The sequence below is a fragment of the Corapipo altera genome, unplaced genomic scaffold (assembly GCF_003945725.1).
Source record: "Corapipo altera isolate COAL_440 unplaced genomic scaffold, ASM394572v1 22b, whole genome shotgun sequence".
Lineage (NCBI taxonomy): Eukaryota > Metazoa > Chordata > Aves > Passeriformes > Pipridae > Corapipo > Corapipo altera.
Window position 1 is genome coordinate 21,377,578 of NW_020884876.1, and position 18,281 is coordinate 21,395,858.

The 18,281-nt window shown below is 42.6% G+C and overlaps 1 protein-coding gene across 1 annotated transcript; it reads right to left on the reverse strand.

The window, feature by feature from the left end:
- Positions 1 to 226: 226 nt before the first annotated feature.
- LOC113943784 (transmembrane protease serine 11E-like) lies at positions 227 to 15,763 on the reverse strand. The gene is given in 11 exon segments (XM_027636011.1): positions 227 to 388; positions 791 to 933; positions 1,256 to 1,521; positions 1,747 to 1,927; positions 2,971 to 3,009; positions 3,988 to 4,151; positions 5,650 to 5,717; positions 6,145 to 6,260; positions 7,504 to 7,627; positions 15,670 to 15,732; positions 15,734 to 15,763. Coding segments are annotated over 11 exon segments (1,356 nt in total).
- Positions 15,764 to 18,281: the final 2,518 nt, after the last annotated feature.

The window sequence follows — 18,281 nt, forward strand, 5'->3', positions numbered from 1 at the left end:
AGGTGGTTGTCCCTCTGACAGACTACTTCCTGAGCAAACAACTGTCACATGGATCAAGTCCATTCCTGTCTGGCTGTAGACCAAACCAATTTCAAGTCCTAGACTACTCCAAGCTTGGATACATGACCACAAGCTAAACCAGCAGCTCTTTAGATGGTGACCACAGAGTAGAATGTATCAGAGGAATAGCTGTACACAGCCCACAGAACTTAACCTGCTCCAGGTTTCAGATGCCCGTTTTGGAGCGGATCCAATTTCGATAGTAAGTCACTCGTGTGTACACTCCTGGTTTATTTGGCTTTCCACATTCATCTCCCCAGCTCACTATTCCCACAAGATACCAGATTCCTCTGGAGTTCACATGTACCAGTGGCCCACCAGAGTCACCCTAAGGAGAAAAATGTCAACAGGTAAGAACAAAGCAAACAGTGTTCACCTCACTAATCCAAGTCTTAAATTGTTGTGTTGCAACTGACAGGTATTTTTCTCTAGACCTCAGATATAATTCAAGTTTCACACAGTTTAATGGCAAGACAGAGGCTGACAGCCTATGTCTAATTCAGTCTCTCCCAGTCCACTCCCTTACATCTGTGTTCTCTCATAGGTGCATTATAAACTCCAAGCACTGAAGTTCAGACTTCAGCCCATGAGCCATGCAGCTCTTCATTTGCATCTGTCAAGATATTGAAACCCATAAACTTTAGACTCCCTAAAGTGTATTTCATTTCTAGAAAACATTAGTTTCCACTCCACCTAGTTTCTTATTATTATTACCTATAAACAAACTTACCTGGCAAGCATCCACCTCCCCCTCCAAGTATCCAGCACACAACATTCCAGGTGTTATCACTCCACCATATACTTGTCTGCTGTTACAGATCTCAGTACTTATAATTTTCACTTCTGCTTGTCGAAGCTGATTAACACTATAGCCTAGAAGGAGAAGTGGCACAACAATTTGCAGACAGAGTATGCAACATAAAACATGCAAAGATTAGGAGTAGACAGATTTTCCTACAGCTTTCCTACCATCACAGACAATTAAGGGAGCTACCTAGACAATGTCTCAGAAATAAGAAAGTTCCCCCATCCACCAAAATCCTTCAATTGTTCCCAAACGTAACAAAGATATCTTTCATCATCACCAGATACTCTTTAGCATAATGCACAAAGGCATTTTTGTACATATTTCAGTATTAAATTCAACTGTAGGCTACAAGATACATCCTTGATATCACTGGAAAGAGACACTCACCATCATTCTCCAAAGCTCCCCAACCTGTGACAAAGCAGGAAGCGTTGTCTGGGAAAACGTGAGATGCTTCAGGAAGACACACACTGTGCACATCACTTGTGAACTCAATAGCAGATGCAAGTTCCACAACAGCCACATCATGTTCGTGATCAAGGATAACGTTACCGTATCTTTCATGAACAATAATTCTTCGGACAAGTTTTCTCTGTTTTGGAGGTCTCAGCAGAATCCCAAAGCTGGCAGTCCACCTCCGAGGATCAGTTCCTCTGTAAGATAAGATATTTGAGGTTATGTCACAGCCACACAAAACAGGATCCCCAAAGGAGCTTAGCTCTCCATTTAAGCATCAGAAAGCAATGTGATCAGGTTTGCCTAAGGAAAGAGTCAAACTTCATTATCTTTCGGCAGATACAGATATTAGTGGGGCACAAAAGGTCAGAGCACCCAAGAGTCCTAAGGCCTTTACAATCAGAAAGGTGCTGATGACTTACTCTCTAAAGCAGTGGGCTGCAGTCACTAGCCAGGTATTGCTGATGATTGATGCACCGCAGCGATGGGTCCCATCGAGCTGAATACTGGCCTGCCATGGCCATTCTCCATCCTGTGCACGCTGCCCACCAATTATTCTCTCCACTCCTGTGAAGGAGAATGCCTCTCTCCGTATTCCACAGCCTGCCAAAGAAAAGATAGCTCTGCTTTAGCTGATTGAAGGCCCTCATGGCTGCACATGCACATGTAACAGGGCAGGGTGTCTGTCAAGAAATGACCTTCACCTAAAGCAGGGAAACCAAGTGTCATGGTCACGAATGACTCAGGATAGATGCAGGGTAAAAAAGGAAGTTTGATAGAAGAGTCAGTACTTTTTCATTAAGTCAGTTTCCAGACACACTAGCCTATATGTACTCCCATGGGAACTGAGGGCTGTGTATCTGAGACACTGAAAGAAAGGATTTTTTTCAGGTCACCTCCAGATTAGCCTTGACAGCAGCAACAAAAAAGTAGTGTCCTCTTCCTCCAAAAATTTACTTACAGCCACTGTGTCAATTGCACAATCATGTGTTACCCACCTTTAAAAAGTTAGATCCAATTCTCAGGGTCTATCTGAAGATGGAAAACTAACATACAAACTCTTTGAGACCATACAGGGGACTGATGCAGTCCCCTGGGAGGGTACTTATGTGTCTCCCTGTTTCCATAGGAGCTTTAAGACCTCAAGGGGGAGCACAGAACAAGGGAAGGACTGAGAACCTGCCAATCTCCAGGGCTGAGCCACTGCCTTGCTCTCACTCTGATCAGCTCTTCTCCCTCTCCCACCCTCTGCCCTTTTAGCTCAAATCTGACAGACATCTGTTCTCAAATGTTTCTGCATGGAGGAGGGGGCAGGAGGGAAAATGTTTTTTGTTGGCCCACAGCAACTGTTTGCTTGTGCAAACTTGCTAACAGCAGCTTATCTACGTCCCCAACTTCCCAAAACCAACATTAAAGCAAGTGCTTCCCACCACCAATTCAGAATGCTTTATTCTACAAACAGCACAGAACCAGCAAGACTACAAGAAAATGAGCTCAAGTCTTCCATGTCTCATGCACTCTCTTCTGCTCTAGTACATGAAATAAGTTCTTTTTTCAACTTGTTTCATAAAAACATCATGATTTTGTAAACACAGAACATCTAGAACCATGTCCCTGAAGTTTTACTATAAAGCATTTGTACTTACAGTTGTTTAATAGGTTATCTCCCTTTTCCTTATTCAACTCTGAAATGAAAAGCAAATACCACAGTGAGTATATCTCATATGCTCTGTGATTTAGCACAGACTTCCTCCCTGTACCCAGAAACACAAATTAAATGAGTTGCATTGCTGCATGGAGTGAAGTATGGTAAAAGGAGTAATGTGCTGTGTTGGAGAAGTTCAGTGAAGCTTTTGTTCGTCACTGAAAGTGTAAGGCCACAGGATACATCTTTCTTGCCTTAGCTCAAGGCTAACCAAAGCAGTGTATGACTGCAAGTAGGTCCAAGTTGCATCTACACATATAATATGCACAGTAACCAGCTAACACTTACAGGCATCTTTTCAGCTTCAGTGTGGCAAGGTGGTCAAAACAGTCTTCATAAATCCTCAGTGCTGAGATTGACTGGAGCTAAACTGCAACATTTTCAATTTCTTTCCTACAAAAACCCCTCTGCCAGATTCAGATGGTAACCAGCAACAGATTCATGGGAGAGGATTACTGCCCAGGGAACCTCATGTTTTGTTAAAAACACAGCAATTTGTCAAATAAGCAAAGGAAATGGCAGAGGGTGGAGAAGGGAACCATCTCATCTTTGCATTTTTTAATAGCTTGAGGACTCTGCATTTCAGTGCCTGGTGATACAGGTTCTTGTTCAATTCGATGTGTGCCTTAAAGTAGTTTGTGAATCCCTGGTCACAAAGTTGTTTTTTTGATGAATTGAGGGGGTCTGTCTCATTCAACACAACTAGGTCATACAGAGAAAACCTCTAATGGACAGAGGAGAGCTCACACCCATAAATCAGTGCCTGTGTGTTTTAGTGCTTTGCATGATACTTCTTCCAAGTTCCCAGGCTGTCAGCTTAACATACACTTTTGAAAAGGCAAAAGAAAGAAAACAAGAATAGCCCATATTTGCATACTAAAGTGAAACTCATTACACTATGAACAGCAAAGTATGAGGAACCAATTCCTAGCTGAAAACACAAGCCTAAGGCACTTGCCTGTGAGTTGAATGGTAGACTGGTCAACATCCAAGTCCGTTGAGGTTGTTTTCAGCCTTCTGCGTAACACACGGTTGACATGACCCCAGGTCGTTGCTTCTCTGTCAGCAGAGGCAAATTTAAATACCAGAACAACAGATGCAAGCACTCCACCAGGATCTGGGCTACAAACCAACACAAACAGAGTGGTGTTGTCCTCTTTGCCCACTAATGCTCTTGGTTCTGCTTTGTACTATCTGCCTGTTTATATGAGAACAGGTCTGGTTTGCACAGACATCTAGAACAGTAGATTACTACTTATAAGCAGTAGAGCTGAGAAGTAGAGAAGGGATTGCTCCCTTTGGCCTCTACACAGATCCTGGTCACTAGGACACAAATGGCAATGGTAACAACACAGCAAGTTAAAACCCTTCAACAGATATCCAACATGCCATTCCTGACAGTCATTCAAAAGATCCAGTTTAGAGCTACAGAAGTTAAAAAGGTCTTTTGGCATTTCTTTCCATTTAAGTCACTTGTCCATTTATTGGCCAGTTTGATCCACTGTATTTAGATACAACATACTCAGTAGTTTGAGATCACTTGCTGTCACTATAAAATGTTGAGCCCAATATTTTAAAGCAACAGTCTCAAGGAATACCAACCAAAGCCTTGAGGAAAAGACAGCAGAGATGCAGCTAAGCTGCTCCAGTGCCTGGTTGCACAAGGTATCTGTAGTGAAAATAAGAGTGGAAGAGATACACTGTTCAATCAACTTAAAAGTTGTAAAGAGGTCACTTGAAGTCTAGCTCCCAAGTTCTGCAATTTCAGATTATGTACACTATGGGAGGCTTTTGGAAGGAACCAGCATCAGAAAACAATGTAGAACAGCTTAAGCAAACTACTCATTCCATCTAGAGACAGGTAAAGGCAAGAAAGCCCACAAGTGCTGGGAAGAAGGATATTTGTGGAAAGTTTGGCATTCTTTACTGTATAGGAAAAAATATTCCACAGTAGATTTGAGCCTTACAGAAATACAACTCCAAAATAAGGTAGCATGAAGGAGAGGGAAGCAATGGCTCTTACCACTGAGAGTGATGCATAATTACAGCAGAGGAAAGACTTAAAACCTCTCACCAAGGACATTTATACCTGTACGTTCCACTTGCCTCCTTCTGTCTACTGTACCTATGCCTATGTTCCCTTGTCTATATTCATGTATCTCACAGTGGACTCATTTATTCCTTCAGACCTTTCCAGAGAGGGAGGAGAATAGTAATCTCCTACTGTACACCATGCAGAGTGGTAAACACCAGCCCAAGCTTCCATGGGAAGCAATAAGTGTGATAAAGAGCTTACTCGGTATCTCTCGAGCTGTTAACTAGTAGTGAAGACAAAGATCACTCAATAATCCATTTACTGCATCACAGTCACAAAAAAAATAGCGTTCAGGGAATCAACCTGCAGAAGTATAAGGCCAAATTTCTCTTCCTTGCTGACCTCTGAAGGTAACTGAGCCCTCAGTGTTTTGAGCACTGCAGGAGAGTGACAACCAGACAAGGCTTACTCATCCTACCAGTATAACCCAAGCATAAACAACACGAAATGCTCTATATGGTCAAGTAGTAGGAAGAAAATATATTTAACACATCCCTGCTTATTCCAGGCCACCACATAACTTACCTTAGACTGACAACGTGAGACCTGATGTACCTTTTACTTAGAAAGGAGTTCTTGAATACTTCAGACATCTGTTAAAAGAAAAGGGTGTGTTAAAATACACCTGTAATAAGTACATGCTTTCATGATATAACAGTCTCATGAGCCTCTGAAGCACAAGAAAATGCTTTCAGATCTCCACCTCTACACCAAAGCTACCATTAAATTTCCATCAGAGGATATAGATCCAAAATAAACAGCTGAGTTGGCCAATTTCACTGTCTGTTCTGCTCTATGGTTGCTGGTTTCACCACAGAGCTGCTGGAGCAGACAGCACTTGTGCTTACCATCTGCTTGCGCACAGTCAGCAACACATCTTTAACCCACTACACCAAGGTTTAGACAGGTAAGGCCAGACATGTAAGGATGAGGTAAAATCACCTCTGACTATTTTCAATCACACAATTGCAAGACTCCTCACCATAGCCCAGGCATGAACAGAAAAACATCTTAGTTTACCATGGTTTCAATCTCTTCACTCAGGTTCCTGAACTCTTCTGTGGTTTGCCTTTCGTACTGAGGGTCGTAGTTGACATTGGTGATTAAGAAAGACACATTGTAATATCTGTCTTGATCTACAGAGGAGAAAAAAAAAGGCAGCTGATCTCCTTTGGTACAATTCAAAGATGAACAGTACTTCATAGAACATGGCACAAGCAAGGGATCCAGGCTCTGGTTGTGATCCTATCAGCTGTGGGATTACAGCTTTAGCAGCACTTTGGGAAAAGGGGGGTCTGGACCATACTGATGCTCCATGAACCAGCTAGGGGCTCGTTTCTTCTTTGAGAACCATCTGAAGTAGCTGTAAATTACACCCATTACAGGGGTCCTTCTTCTTTCTGGCCTGAGGTGAGCACAGCATAAGACAAACCAGCCCACATATGTCCCTTCTGACTCAGTAGACACACTCACTCCTCCCTGGCTGCACTCTGGCATGTCCCTGCCCCTCTGAAAGGCAGGTGACACAGAGCTATTTGCATCCATTCAGCAGTTGGGTTATATTTAAAATCTGGTTCTCCAGTGAATGGTAGAGTGACCCCAAAACATAGGGTTGGCAAAAACCAAAGCTAAGACGTAGCTCTGCCACTGCTTCTTCTAGTGTCCTAATGCAAGCCACGACCTCATTCACTCCTGGTAAGCTGAATGATTAGTTCCATTCCAGCAGGAAGGCATTTCAAAACCACTCACACTTGTATCTCAGAGACTGGGAATGGAATGACTTGGCTTCATTCATGAGCCAAGTGGCTGGGAATGGAATGACTGGGCTTCAAGTCATGAGCCAAGATGGTTGGACTTGATAATCATAAAGTTCTTTTCCAACCTTAACAATTCTGTGATCTGCTAATGAAACTGAGCCCTTGGCAACCAGGACTGACTCCTGGGCTCCAAAAAGCCCAGGGGCTCTGCCCTCTCTGTTTCTGTAATATTCTCATCTGGAGGTGCCAGGTTAAGTTTCAGCAAAACCCCTGTTCAATACCAAGCTTACTATGCATAGTCTGAGTACTAGACACACCTCTGGCTTATACAGAAGGCTGCTATCCTTTGGTTCACCATGGATACCAGTGGAGGAACCAGCGCATAACAAGAAAAAAATAGAGGGTTAAAACTGAAATCCCTGATTCAAGTAAAGGGTCCTTCAAGTGTTCTTGCAGGTTTTCAAATCAATTCAGATCTTGAATAGGGTTTAGAGAGTTTTCTCATGGGGGTTCTATACTAGGGGTGAATCGTATACTTAAATGATCAGACAAGACAACAGTAGCAGGTGAAACACAGCAGATTCCTGAAGACTCATGACAACAAAAAGAGTGGTGCACTTACCATTACACAAAAAAAATGTAATCAAGCCAATGATGAGGGCTAAGCCTACTATCACTGACACAACAATGACTGCTATCTTCCATGGCTCTATACGCTTCGTTGCTCTGTCCATCTGGATCACTATCTGTATTGAAGAAAACAACATGGAGAAATTCAGCTCTAGTACAAAGACAATAGTACATCCTGAGTACACAGGTTAGCTCAGCTGGAAAATCTCACAAAACGAGGTAGGTAGGGAAGGACCCTGGACCACCTGTTTAAACTGGGTCCCTCTACAGCAGGTTGCTCCAGGCCTTGTCCAGTCAAGGTTTTAATATCTCCAATGATAAAGATATCCCAGAATTGCTTGTAGAGACAATTTTCCATCAAGAAATATTATGCAGATTTCAAGTGTAGGGGACTGCCCACACAGGTGCTTAAACTGAACATAAATGTAATAATTCATGACTGATGAAATATGTTCTCCACCAAGGATACTCTAGGATACCAGAGATGCCATATAACATACAGCTTTGGTTATTTTTAGTTGGTATGAGTAGTAATATTCACTGATTCCCTACAGGGTTTGGGGTTTATTGCACCGAAACCACATATACATTGTAAGAGACAATGTCTCTTACATTACGCATAATGTCTCCTGCCAGGCAGTCTGTGAGAGAAAGAGCTACTTGAGTAAATGTGACATGGCAACAAGACCCAGACTTAGGGATTTGCTGAAAGCCAACAACAGATCTGTAAAGGAGTTGAGAACTTGGCTCACACATGGACAAAAGCACATAAGCCTTTCTCCTACATTTATGTCCTCCATAGCATTAAGCAAGAGAACAGTAGGAAAACTGCATTTTTGCACATGTCCTCAGTAACTTTGTAGAAGGATGATGCAAAACCCTAAGCACAATTATTTAAGACCCCCAGTAATTCCACAGCACACTATGTAGTAATTGTCATGACGCACACGGAGTCTCCACATCATGGTCTGCATTAGCACAAGGTAACAGAAAAACACGTGAGATAATCTCTCAGACATGTCTGGAGTGACAAATGGCAGCAGCCAGCCCTGGGGAGGAGGTCTGAGCTGGCTAGTCACCACGATGTTTTAAACCCATTGATCCATGCTTGTATTTCTGTGGACAGAAATACTAAATGCTGTTTTCCCCTTTTCAGGCCTATGGCACAGCCATTTCTGAGCAACATTTGAGAAGCTGGGGGCAGGAAGAGGCAGAAAGGCAGGCAGAGAAAATAAGTCTTGCAGGTTTTCTGACTACAAGGTGTCAAAGAAAAAGCCACAGTAAAAACAGAGCAGGATACCAGCAGGGGTTCTGTCTTAGAAAATGATCTGAGGGAGCAGATGAGCAGTGAAGGCAGGGGTATGGTGCACAAATCCCAAAGAGGAAAAGACAGTGCAGTGGTGGGAGAGCAGAATGGTGTTATACGCTCTGCTCTTATGACAAGAAAGCCAAGTAAAGCCACAAGCAAGAGATGGCAAGCAAAGCAAACAAAAACAAAACCCAAAACTGACAGCAGCAACAAAATAAACCAACAACAAACCAGACAGCACTACAGAGGAAGCAACTGAGAGGTCTGCAGACAGTCAGGGTATGCTCAGCAAGTGACAGGGGAGTTGAAAACAACTAAAAGTTTAATCTCCTCACGTAAAACCTTGGTTTTGGCTAGTCAGAGTGCTGTCAGGTATCTCAGTCCAGTCCATTACTTAAGAAGGGAAGCAAGCTAATTTTTACCTGCTGAAAGAGATGGCATACTGGGAAGAAAAAGTTAAACAGGATAGCTTCAGCCAGCATCACAACTGCAGGTAGACACAACCAGCAGCTTAGTGTTACCAAAATACACAGGACAGGTGACCAGGAACAAGTCTTCTGCTTCAGAGTCACATACTACAGAGAAGCCCAGTACCTATCCTTCTGTTGTTTCTACTTTACAGGGCGAAGTTCTATTCTGGCAATGCACAGCCCAAGTTTTCTCCCCACTAGAGTGGCTCAGTTCCCTGATGGCAAGGCTCTGCAAAATAGACTTTAGGGCAGTTGATAGGAGCCTGAAATCCCAGGCTGGCCAAGGTTACTTTCTTTGCAAAATCCAAATTGCAATAAAACCACATAAATAACACGCACTGGAACTCAACTGTTTCCAGTGAGGCCTTGACTTCTCAACATCTAGACTTTCACTGTATAAACTATCCATTAACCCTGAGGGTTTAACTGATGGAGAGATTCAGATAAAAACCCATGACTAGTGGGACTGTTCTGCTTGTTTCTTTAATACACTGCAGCCTCCCATGAAGCACTCCCACACTCATCTCACAGCTCATAGTCTTTCACAGTCCCAGCTTATGGAATTGCAGCATACCTCATGGACAGTGAATTATAACCCTCAAGGGCAAGCCTCTTGGCTCATCAGAACAGCCCACTTCAGCAATGTGCCTCTGCCCCTCCTTAGCTAGCCACCTCTCATGCTTGAAAGATGCTGCTTTAGCATCTTATTTTGCTCTCCTCACTGGAGAGTTTTTGCTTCCAGCCTGAGCCCCTACCATCCATCTCAATCAGACTGATTCCCTGTGTTGCAACTGTCCTCACCCCAGTGTGCTTCCACCTGAATGGCAATGGGAGCACCATTCCTTCATTGCTCCTGGCACAGAGAAAGCACAGCACAGCCCTGGCAGCATGTGGCTGACTCTGCAAATATTGAGCCAACAGTACTCTGGTATTGCAATTGCTGTGTTTCTTGAAATGTATACAGATTTCATCAAGATATGGCTTTATGCCTCAGCTACAAAAGCTTAAGATTCAGAAAACCAAGCATTTCACTGCCTGTGGGACTCATGTTCTCACAGGCAGCACTGTCCTTCCAACAGTCTGTCTCTATTTCCTTTTCATGCAAATACAAGCTACAGCAACAAACACTGGCAGCACAGACCTGCTTCTCCTCCAACATTTCAGAACTGCTTGTTCTCTACAGGTCATATAGGCTTGCAAGGGGAAACAGATACCTCAGGAACTGCTGTAATGCCAGGGGAAACAAAAAAATTGGAGATGAGGAATAAAAGCCTACTCCACTTCTGATACTGATTTCACTTTGAATTTTTTTCAGAAAACAGTTTAAAGGAAGCACTTCCATATATTTCTTCTTTCATATCACAGAATCACAGAGTGGTTTAGGTTGGAAGGGACCCTAAAGATCATCCGGTTCCAACCCCCCTACCATGGACAGAGACACCTTCCACTAGACCTGGTTGCTCAAAGCCCCATCCAACCTGGCTTTGAACACTTCCAGGGATAGGGTATCCGCAGATTCTCTGGGAATGTTCCAGTGTCTCACCACTTTCAAAGTGAAGAATTTCCTCCTAATGTCTAATCTAAATCCCTCTGTCAGTTTAAAGCCATTCCCCCCTATCTTATCCCTACGTGTTCTTGTAAAAGTTCCTCCAACTTTCCTGTGGCCTCTTTTAGGTACTGGAAGGTGCTATAAGGTCTCCCCAGAGCCTTCTCATCTCCAGGTTGAATAATCCCAACTCTCTCAGCCTGTCTTCCCAGGAGAGGTGTTCCAGACATCTGATCATCTTCATGGCCCTCCTCTGGACTCAGTCCAACGAGTCTATGTCCTTCTTATGCTGGGGACCCCATAACTGGATGCAGTACTCCAGTACTCTGCAAGAACAGAATAGAGGGGCAAAATCACCTCCCTGAACCCGTTGGCTATGCTTCTTTTGATGCAGTCCAGGACATGGTTGGCTTTCTGGGCTACAAGCGTACCTTGCCTGCTCATGTCGAACTTCTCATCAACCAACACCCCCATGGTGTCAACCAACATCCCCATACAGGTAAATAATATGTATGTAGGGTATATATTTGTATATAGGATATACAAGTTAAAGTGGAAATATCTTTTCAAGACCAAAAAGGTTTCCTCCCTTTAGCAGGAGGTTTTCAACTTCCATCTTGCTACGATAAGTAACAGAAAAGGAAAAAAAATTTCTTTTGCAATGGAAGGACCAAGTCTCACCAAGTCCCACAGTGTACAATTGCCAGTGTCCTTCAATTGTACTGTCTGTGTGCAGAACCCAGCTCAGCAGCCCCCATATTTTGGGGGTTTTTTGTCCATTTTATCTCACAACTAGGTTGGCCTAGCTCTGTTGAGACAGAGGCTAGGGTGCTTAGTGAAAGCCAGTTCTTGTTCAGGTTATGACAACTCAATGCATTCATTATTCATACACATTACACCTCCAACTAGGTCTTTGCTCCCATAGCCTTTTTGCTATTGTGCCACGGAGGGCAAGCTTGTCATGCTCTATCAGAATAACCACCTGACAGGGATTCCTGTGCTTGGGACATCCAGTTCCATAGCTAAATAGTTTAGTGTCAGGTGGGACCCCCTGTTTAGGAATCAGACATGGTTTCTCTGCACTCTAGTAACCAAGCAAATTCTGCTCCATCAACACTCGCTGGCCAGAGAAGCACTGATCCTCTGCAGTGCTGATGTAATCAGAAGCAGAAATTATTTCATCGCCTTCAACCATGGATGCATGATTTCTTTCTTCTTGTGGCAAAGAGGCAGTGCTTAATAGACAGGCATTTTACTCAGAAGACCCCCAATACCACAGGTGTCTGTGTAGATGCCTTCCAGAATTAACCCCACTTGCCTTGCTTCCTTATATCACAGGCTTCGACTGCTTTTATTGCCTAAACTCCAGTAAGCTGCAAACTAACTCTTAGTGGGGCAGAAAAGGGAATTCAGGTAACACCAATCCATTCACCCTCTAGCATGAATGAGATAACTCTCATACTGCAGGAGCAAACCTTAGCAAGAGATCAGCATCCAAATTCCACTGGGACACCTGGAAAGCCAAATCCTCTCTGCTCTGAGAACCAGCTCCTCACAGCCTATGTCTGGCAGCTCTAAGTCTGCAGTGAATTCGTGAGAAGTTTCAAACCCAAGATCTTTTATTTCAGTACAAAGTTGCTTATCTTGGCAATACTATCGGCGAATAATCCCTGTTCTCATTGAAAATATGCGCCATTCCCAAAGGGCCCAAGACAATCCATGGAGACAGCAGCACCTCTCCATTTCATATCACAGTTAATTTGGGTCTGGAAAAGTGAACTATTAAGTCTCCTAGTTTACACACCTTGGCTCTGAGCCAAACATTGTGGTTTGATCATCAAAAAGTTATTCTATACTGAAAAAAAATAATCCAAAAGAATTATTGTGAAAATAGCTATGTTTTTATAGAATTAAGTATTTAAAATACACTAAAGTTATGTTTAGAAAGAGATATATTAAATCAAACCTCAAAACAGGATACTTTAGTAAGTGAAATACAGCAAGAAATAAAGCTACATTAGTAGATATTGGCACATTAGGAAGAAGAGTTGCACTGAAATTTGACAGAGCTGAAATTGTCTGGTCTTCCTTGTGAAACCAACTAGAAAACACATAGGATTTCAAGTTAGATTCCTGATCAGCACCAAATGAATTCTTTACCTTTGAATTTGGAACATTTACCCAAAAGCAAAAGACAAGATCAATACACAGGTGACAAACTGTTTTTCCTCTCTCATTATGTATCAAACTCCCTAAAATGTTACTATATTCATTCACAATGCAATTAATGAATGTTCGGCTCCCACCTCTGCCTGACGGATTTGATTCACTGTATTGAGCTTATCCATCTCTTCTGGCTGAGTTACTGTGAGTTATCAAAAGCCTCAGCAAAAGATACCAGCAAACTGATCAGAAAATGTCTTCTCAGACAAAAAAAGGATGTATAACTTTATCATGTGTCCCTAGTCACTGAGCTGCTGGATAATCAGGGAACAGCTACGCTGTTCTGTTTTACAGATCTGCCCTCGATATTGTTTTACTTCTTAAGATAAGCCCTCATAGCACTCCAAACTAGATTTGCCTTTAGATTAATGTTTTCTGGTACCAGCTGTTTGCTGAAGTGTATTGCCACACTCTTCATAGACGAAAACATGAAACCTCTTCTATGTGATCTGCTGCTGCCTTCCTATAATGAATTTATTATTGCATTTTTTATTATTATACACCTGCTAACTGATATTCCAATACTCTCAGAAGAGCCAGTGGCAGAGGTTGGGTGGCACATCTGCTGAGGAGGATCTCTCTGCATTTATGGCCATGTCTGTTTTTTCCAGTCAATGTTGGATTCAGACACATGTCTACAATCACTCTTACCAGACACTCTTCATAGGGCAACTGAACAGATTAATCTGCTGGCCTGGTGGGTGAGATTGGAAAATCCGAACTAGGTCCCTAAATCTATCTGCCTTGGTAGGGTGGTTGGCAACGGCAGCAACTGAAATGCATCTGGCTTAGTGCAGGAGCCCTGTAGCAAAAGCACAGGGCCACAAAGCAAGATAGGCTGATTTCACTCCCACCTTTGCCACAAGCAACCACACCAACCTAACACGTCTCCTATGCTCTTTTGTGGCATACTCAGGACACACACACTTAAAAGAATGGAACAACCTCTACTACTTTGAGAACTGAAACAGAAGAAGCTAGTGCCTGCCTAAGTACTGTGAGACCCTTGTTTGGATGAGGTCAGTTACCTACCAGTCTCAATTACTCAATGTTTAATTTCTCCTAAAACCATTCTGATACAATGGAAAACTTCCAAACATTGAAGGGATCTGCTGAGAGAAACTAAATGTATGTTCTTCTATGCGTCACACTGAATCAGCTTGATCTCCCCACACCCTTGAACATCCCACAAAAACAGTAGGTGCTGCATGCCACCACTCTGCAGTCAGATAAAGCATCAGTAACGTATTCGCCACTTACTAATTGAGCTCCTCCCCTTAACCCTCCAATTTTACTAAGGTCTTGCTGCTTCCCAAGAGCACATTTCAGCTGGGTAAAGACAACAGTTCCAAATATTGTTCTTGTTACTTACATAAAGATTCAAGGGCAGCATTTCAGTCTCTGGGATATCTTACCAGCAACTATATCCATCATGGAAAAATGGTGCTTATACAGGCTTCCCTGATTATTGGATCACCTGTGCAATCAGCACAAAAGGTTTGTTGTTCCTTACTCTCTCATCCATTTTGCATACAACTCTTTGGAAGCTAGGAGCTCTTTAATTGTTGGAATAGAGCTAGGCTCCTGTACCATTTCAACAGTCTGTGGGACGCAACTGTAATGCCAACAACTGAAATACCCTTGATCAATATTGTGTCTTTCTATAGTTGACTCCCACAGCCAACATCTTGAAAAAGACTCCCGTATTCTGAAATCAGCTTTAATAGAAGTAGGAGGGCTACTCACTGCATAAGGATTTTACAATCTGCATCAACATGTCAGAGGCCATATCAGTGTAAAGAAAATATTAAATACAAGCCACTGATTACAGTTTGTTTAGGATAAGGTTCTGTAACTTCTACATCATCTTTACCACTCCAATTTCCACTTCCAGCTGTGTTGGTCATAGAAAAGTATCTTGTTCTGTTAGTTTGGCAATCACAGATTATGGCAGTAGATCTCTGCTTTTCAGCCTTCAAAAGTAGCTCTGCCTGCCTCCCTTTGTCCTTCTTTGACTGGTTGAAATCTACTCCAAAAATGAGGCACCACACAAGTAGTTTTAGTCTTTGTAGGTTTTCAGTTTGATTTTCATTCCAAGACAGGGTGAGAGAAACAGTCTGGTGCCAGATTTGGTGTGTTTCCAAGCTGATTCTGCACAGATTAACACTTCACTGGCTGCACACTAAGTCCATGGAAATAAACAAGAGCACAAGAAGCTACTATTATCGACTGTACTCTGCTCATCCTCTAGTTCAGCAGTTGAGACTGCAACACATTCTAACTGCACAAGCACAGACAGTAGATCAGAGTCAGGGCACAGTAAGATGACTCTCACCTGCTCTCCACATAGGCCACCTCAGTTTGTTACACCATGCTGCAGAGGAGCTGCAGAATTCTCAGAAAACAAATGCATTTCAGTTGAGGAGAAAGGTTGAAATATCAGAAGGATTACTGATGCACGAAAGGCAGATCAAACCAGAAGCAAGCTCAGAACTGGTGCCATTCTCCCCACACTCTCGGTCAAAGCTCAAACTGTCCTATAAATCTACACATGATATAGCCATGCTGCCCAAACTACCAAGAAGCAAGACAGAAGCCTGTGGCACTCACCTCTCGGTACCACTGAGAGGTTGGCAAGAAGCTCTTCTGTCCGGGAGATGCACTGTCCTGAACCGCCACAACACACTGTGCAGCATCTCAGCATAGACTTGAGGCTTTATCTCCTGAATTAAGAAAGAAAGGAGTCATAGGCAAGTCAGAACAAACAAGTCCAGCAAGTCTCAGTGACAGAGGCTTATCCAGTAGCATGATTCCTCCCCTAAAACAATAACAATACACTTCTTTCATCACACCCTTCATCCAGGAATCCCGAAGCCTTCTCAGAGTATTAGCTACACCCTGCAACACCCCAAATCAGAAGAGCCATGAAAATTTTGCAAGGACGCGGAGTGTATTTCCTTCTTTGGTATAATTAAGAACAAATCAGAAATTATGGGCAGGACCAACGCAGAAAATTTTCATGCTCAAAAGAGACAATGTTCAGTCCTAGACCAGATACAGACCTGACATAAATGGATGGAGAATCAGTGCCATGTCCCTCTGAACTCCCTTGAATTTCCTTGAAATTGGTCATTCAACTAGACAAGAATTTGCCCTCATAACAACAGCTAAATTCAAATTTTTCATTCTTCTTTAACTCCTTAATTGTGGTCACCTAGCTACCCACATATTTCTGTCCTGGAAAAATTCTTCTGTGTCATGAACATTTCTGATACAAATATTTGCAGGTTGTCTAAATAAGAACTTCCACTTCTGCTAGTGACAGCAAGTTAGATGGCAATCAATAACACAAGCACAAACTCTAACCTAAAGTTAACCTAAAGTAACATTTCTCAATTTTTTTGGGGAATCCTTTTTTCAGTTTTAAGTTTTCTCAGTACCACCAAACTTACTAGAAGATATATATTACCACATAGCCCTACACAAAGATTTGTTTCAGAAGGCAAGTAAAGATAGAACATCACAAGATACATGTGTGGCACATATTTGCTTTGCTCTGCTGTAATAAACTTTTTAACCTCTAGGGACTCTTTTCCTCCACCTTACTGACCTTCCTTTGACCCCTCTACAGCTCAGGGATCACCAGCTTAGTAACACGCTGATGCAAATACACCTTACATGTCTGGAGCTCTTCCTTTCACCTTATATTAAGTCCATACCCAAGTAAGAGGAAGACTGACTTTCAGAGAAGGCTAGCTTCTTTTGAATGAAACATAGGTTAAGATAAGCCTCAGCTTCTCATAATTTAAATTCAGTCAGTGTCTCAGCATAAATTATTACAAAACAGGATGAATATGGTTGTTAATGACACATATAATGTAATTGCTTCTCAGTTCTTTAACTGGAAGCTGCACTGCCATCCCATATAGGAACACTTGAGTCAGTCCAGATGTGCAAGCGAAATCCAGTCAGAAGCCTAGCTAGAGGGTGACAATTCCAGGGTAAAGTATCAAGTGTCACATGATTACCTGACCTGTGTGTAGGTGGTGCAAAGACATATTAATTCCAGGCACCCCATGATCCTCAGACATAGAGCCCTTTCTTGTGACTTGGTTGTGCCATAGGTGGAAGAACGCACAACACGGAGCCATCATGGAAATCCCTGAACAGCCTCACTGGCAGGCAAAAACCCCATTGCTGCTTAAGGAAAGAGGTAAAACTGAGATCTTCCAGCCCTAGTTTCATGACAGAAAGGCACTAAAGTGATAAAGGATGTAATACTCCTGGTCAATGGTCCCCGTCTCTGCACAAGGTGTCTGAGTATCTTCTTGGGCTGACAAGACTTCCCTGCAGCAGAGAAAAAGGGACAGGAAACAGCCATATGTGGTTCAGTTGCCAGGTACCAAACAGATTTAGTTCCTGATTCCAGAGAGAGTGTACTGATGCTACACTCTGGTGCTACACTGCCAAACTTCAAAAAAAGTTTGGACAAGTTGGGAAATGCTGGGAAGGAGCCAGGTGTTGTGGTCTGACTGGCCACCATATAAAAGAAAGCAAAGAGATTCTGGAAGCAGGACATAAGATGCAAAAGACAAGGACCCCCACAATAACCCAGCTGGTGAGGAGGCAAAGTCTCAATGCATGACTAAAGCAATGGAGTAAGGCAGTGAGGCTCAGGTTCACCAGGGACTGGGGAGCTTCTAGAGTAGATTAGGCCCACTAAAGGATAACCAAATTTCCACCAGAAGTGAGAGGGAAACAGGATCTGTACTCCACATCAGGAAGACCATACAGAAATTTCAAACTGACAAGTAGGAGAAAGCAGATTGATGCACACAGAATGCCTTGTTCTGAATCCTATGGTAGATATTACAACCTCAAGTAAAGAATGGGATAGAACTTGACAAAAGTAAAAGAACAAACAAAAGAAGTTTAAAAAGTCTGATATGAACAGGATACAGTGGCAGAATGCCAAAACAGTGCTTTCTGTGTTTGTCAGAATTCTCTAAGACATTGATGGCACAAAAACAGAATGCTTACCTTAAACAAGGACTTGGACACTTCAGGTATAAAGGAAACATGGGGGCAGGAAGGCAGTGGAATGGGGAAATCCCAGGGAACTACTATTCCAATTATTTTAATTACTCTGAAGTAAAATGTGAAACATTTTACAATAATCACTCAGATAATACTGGATTTCTAGATGCTGTGAAGAACTGTTT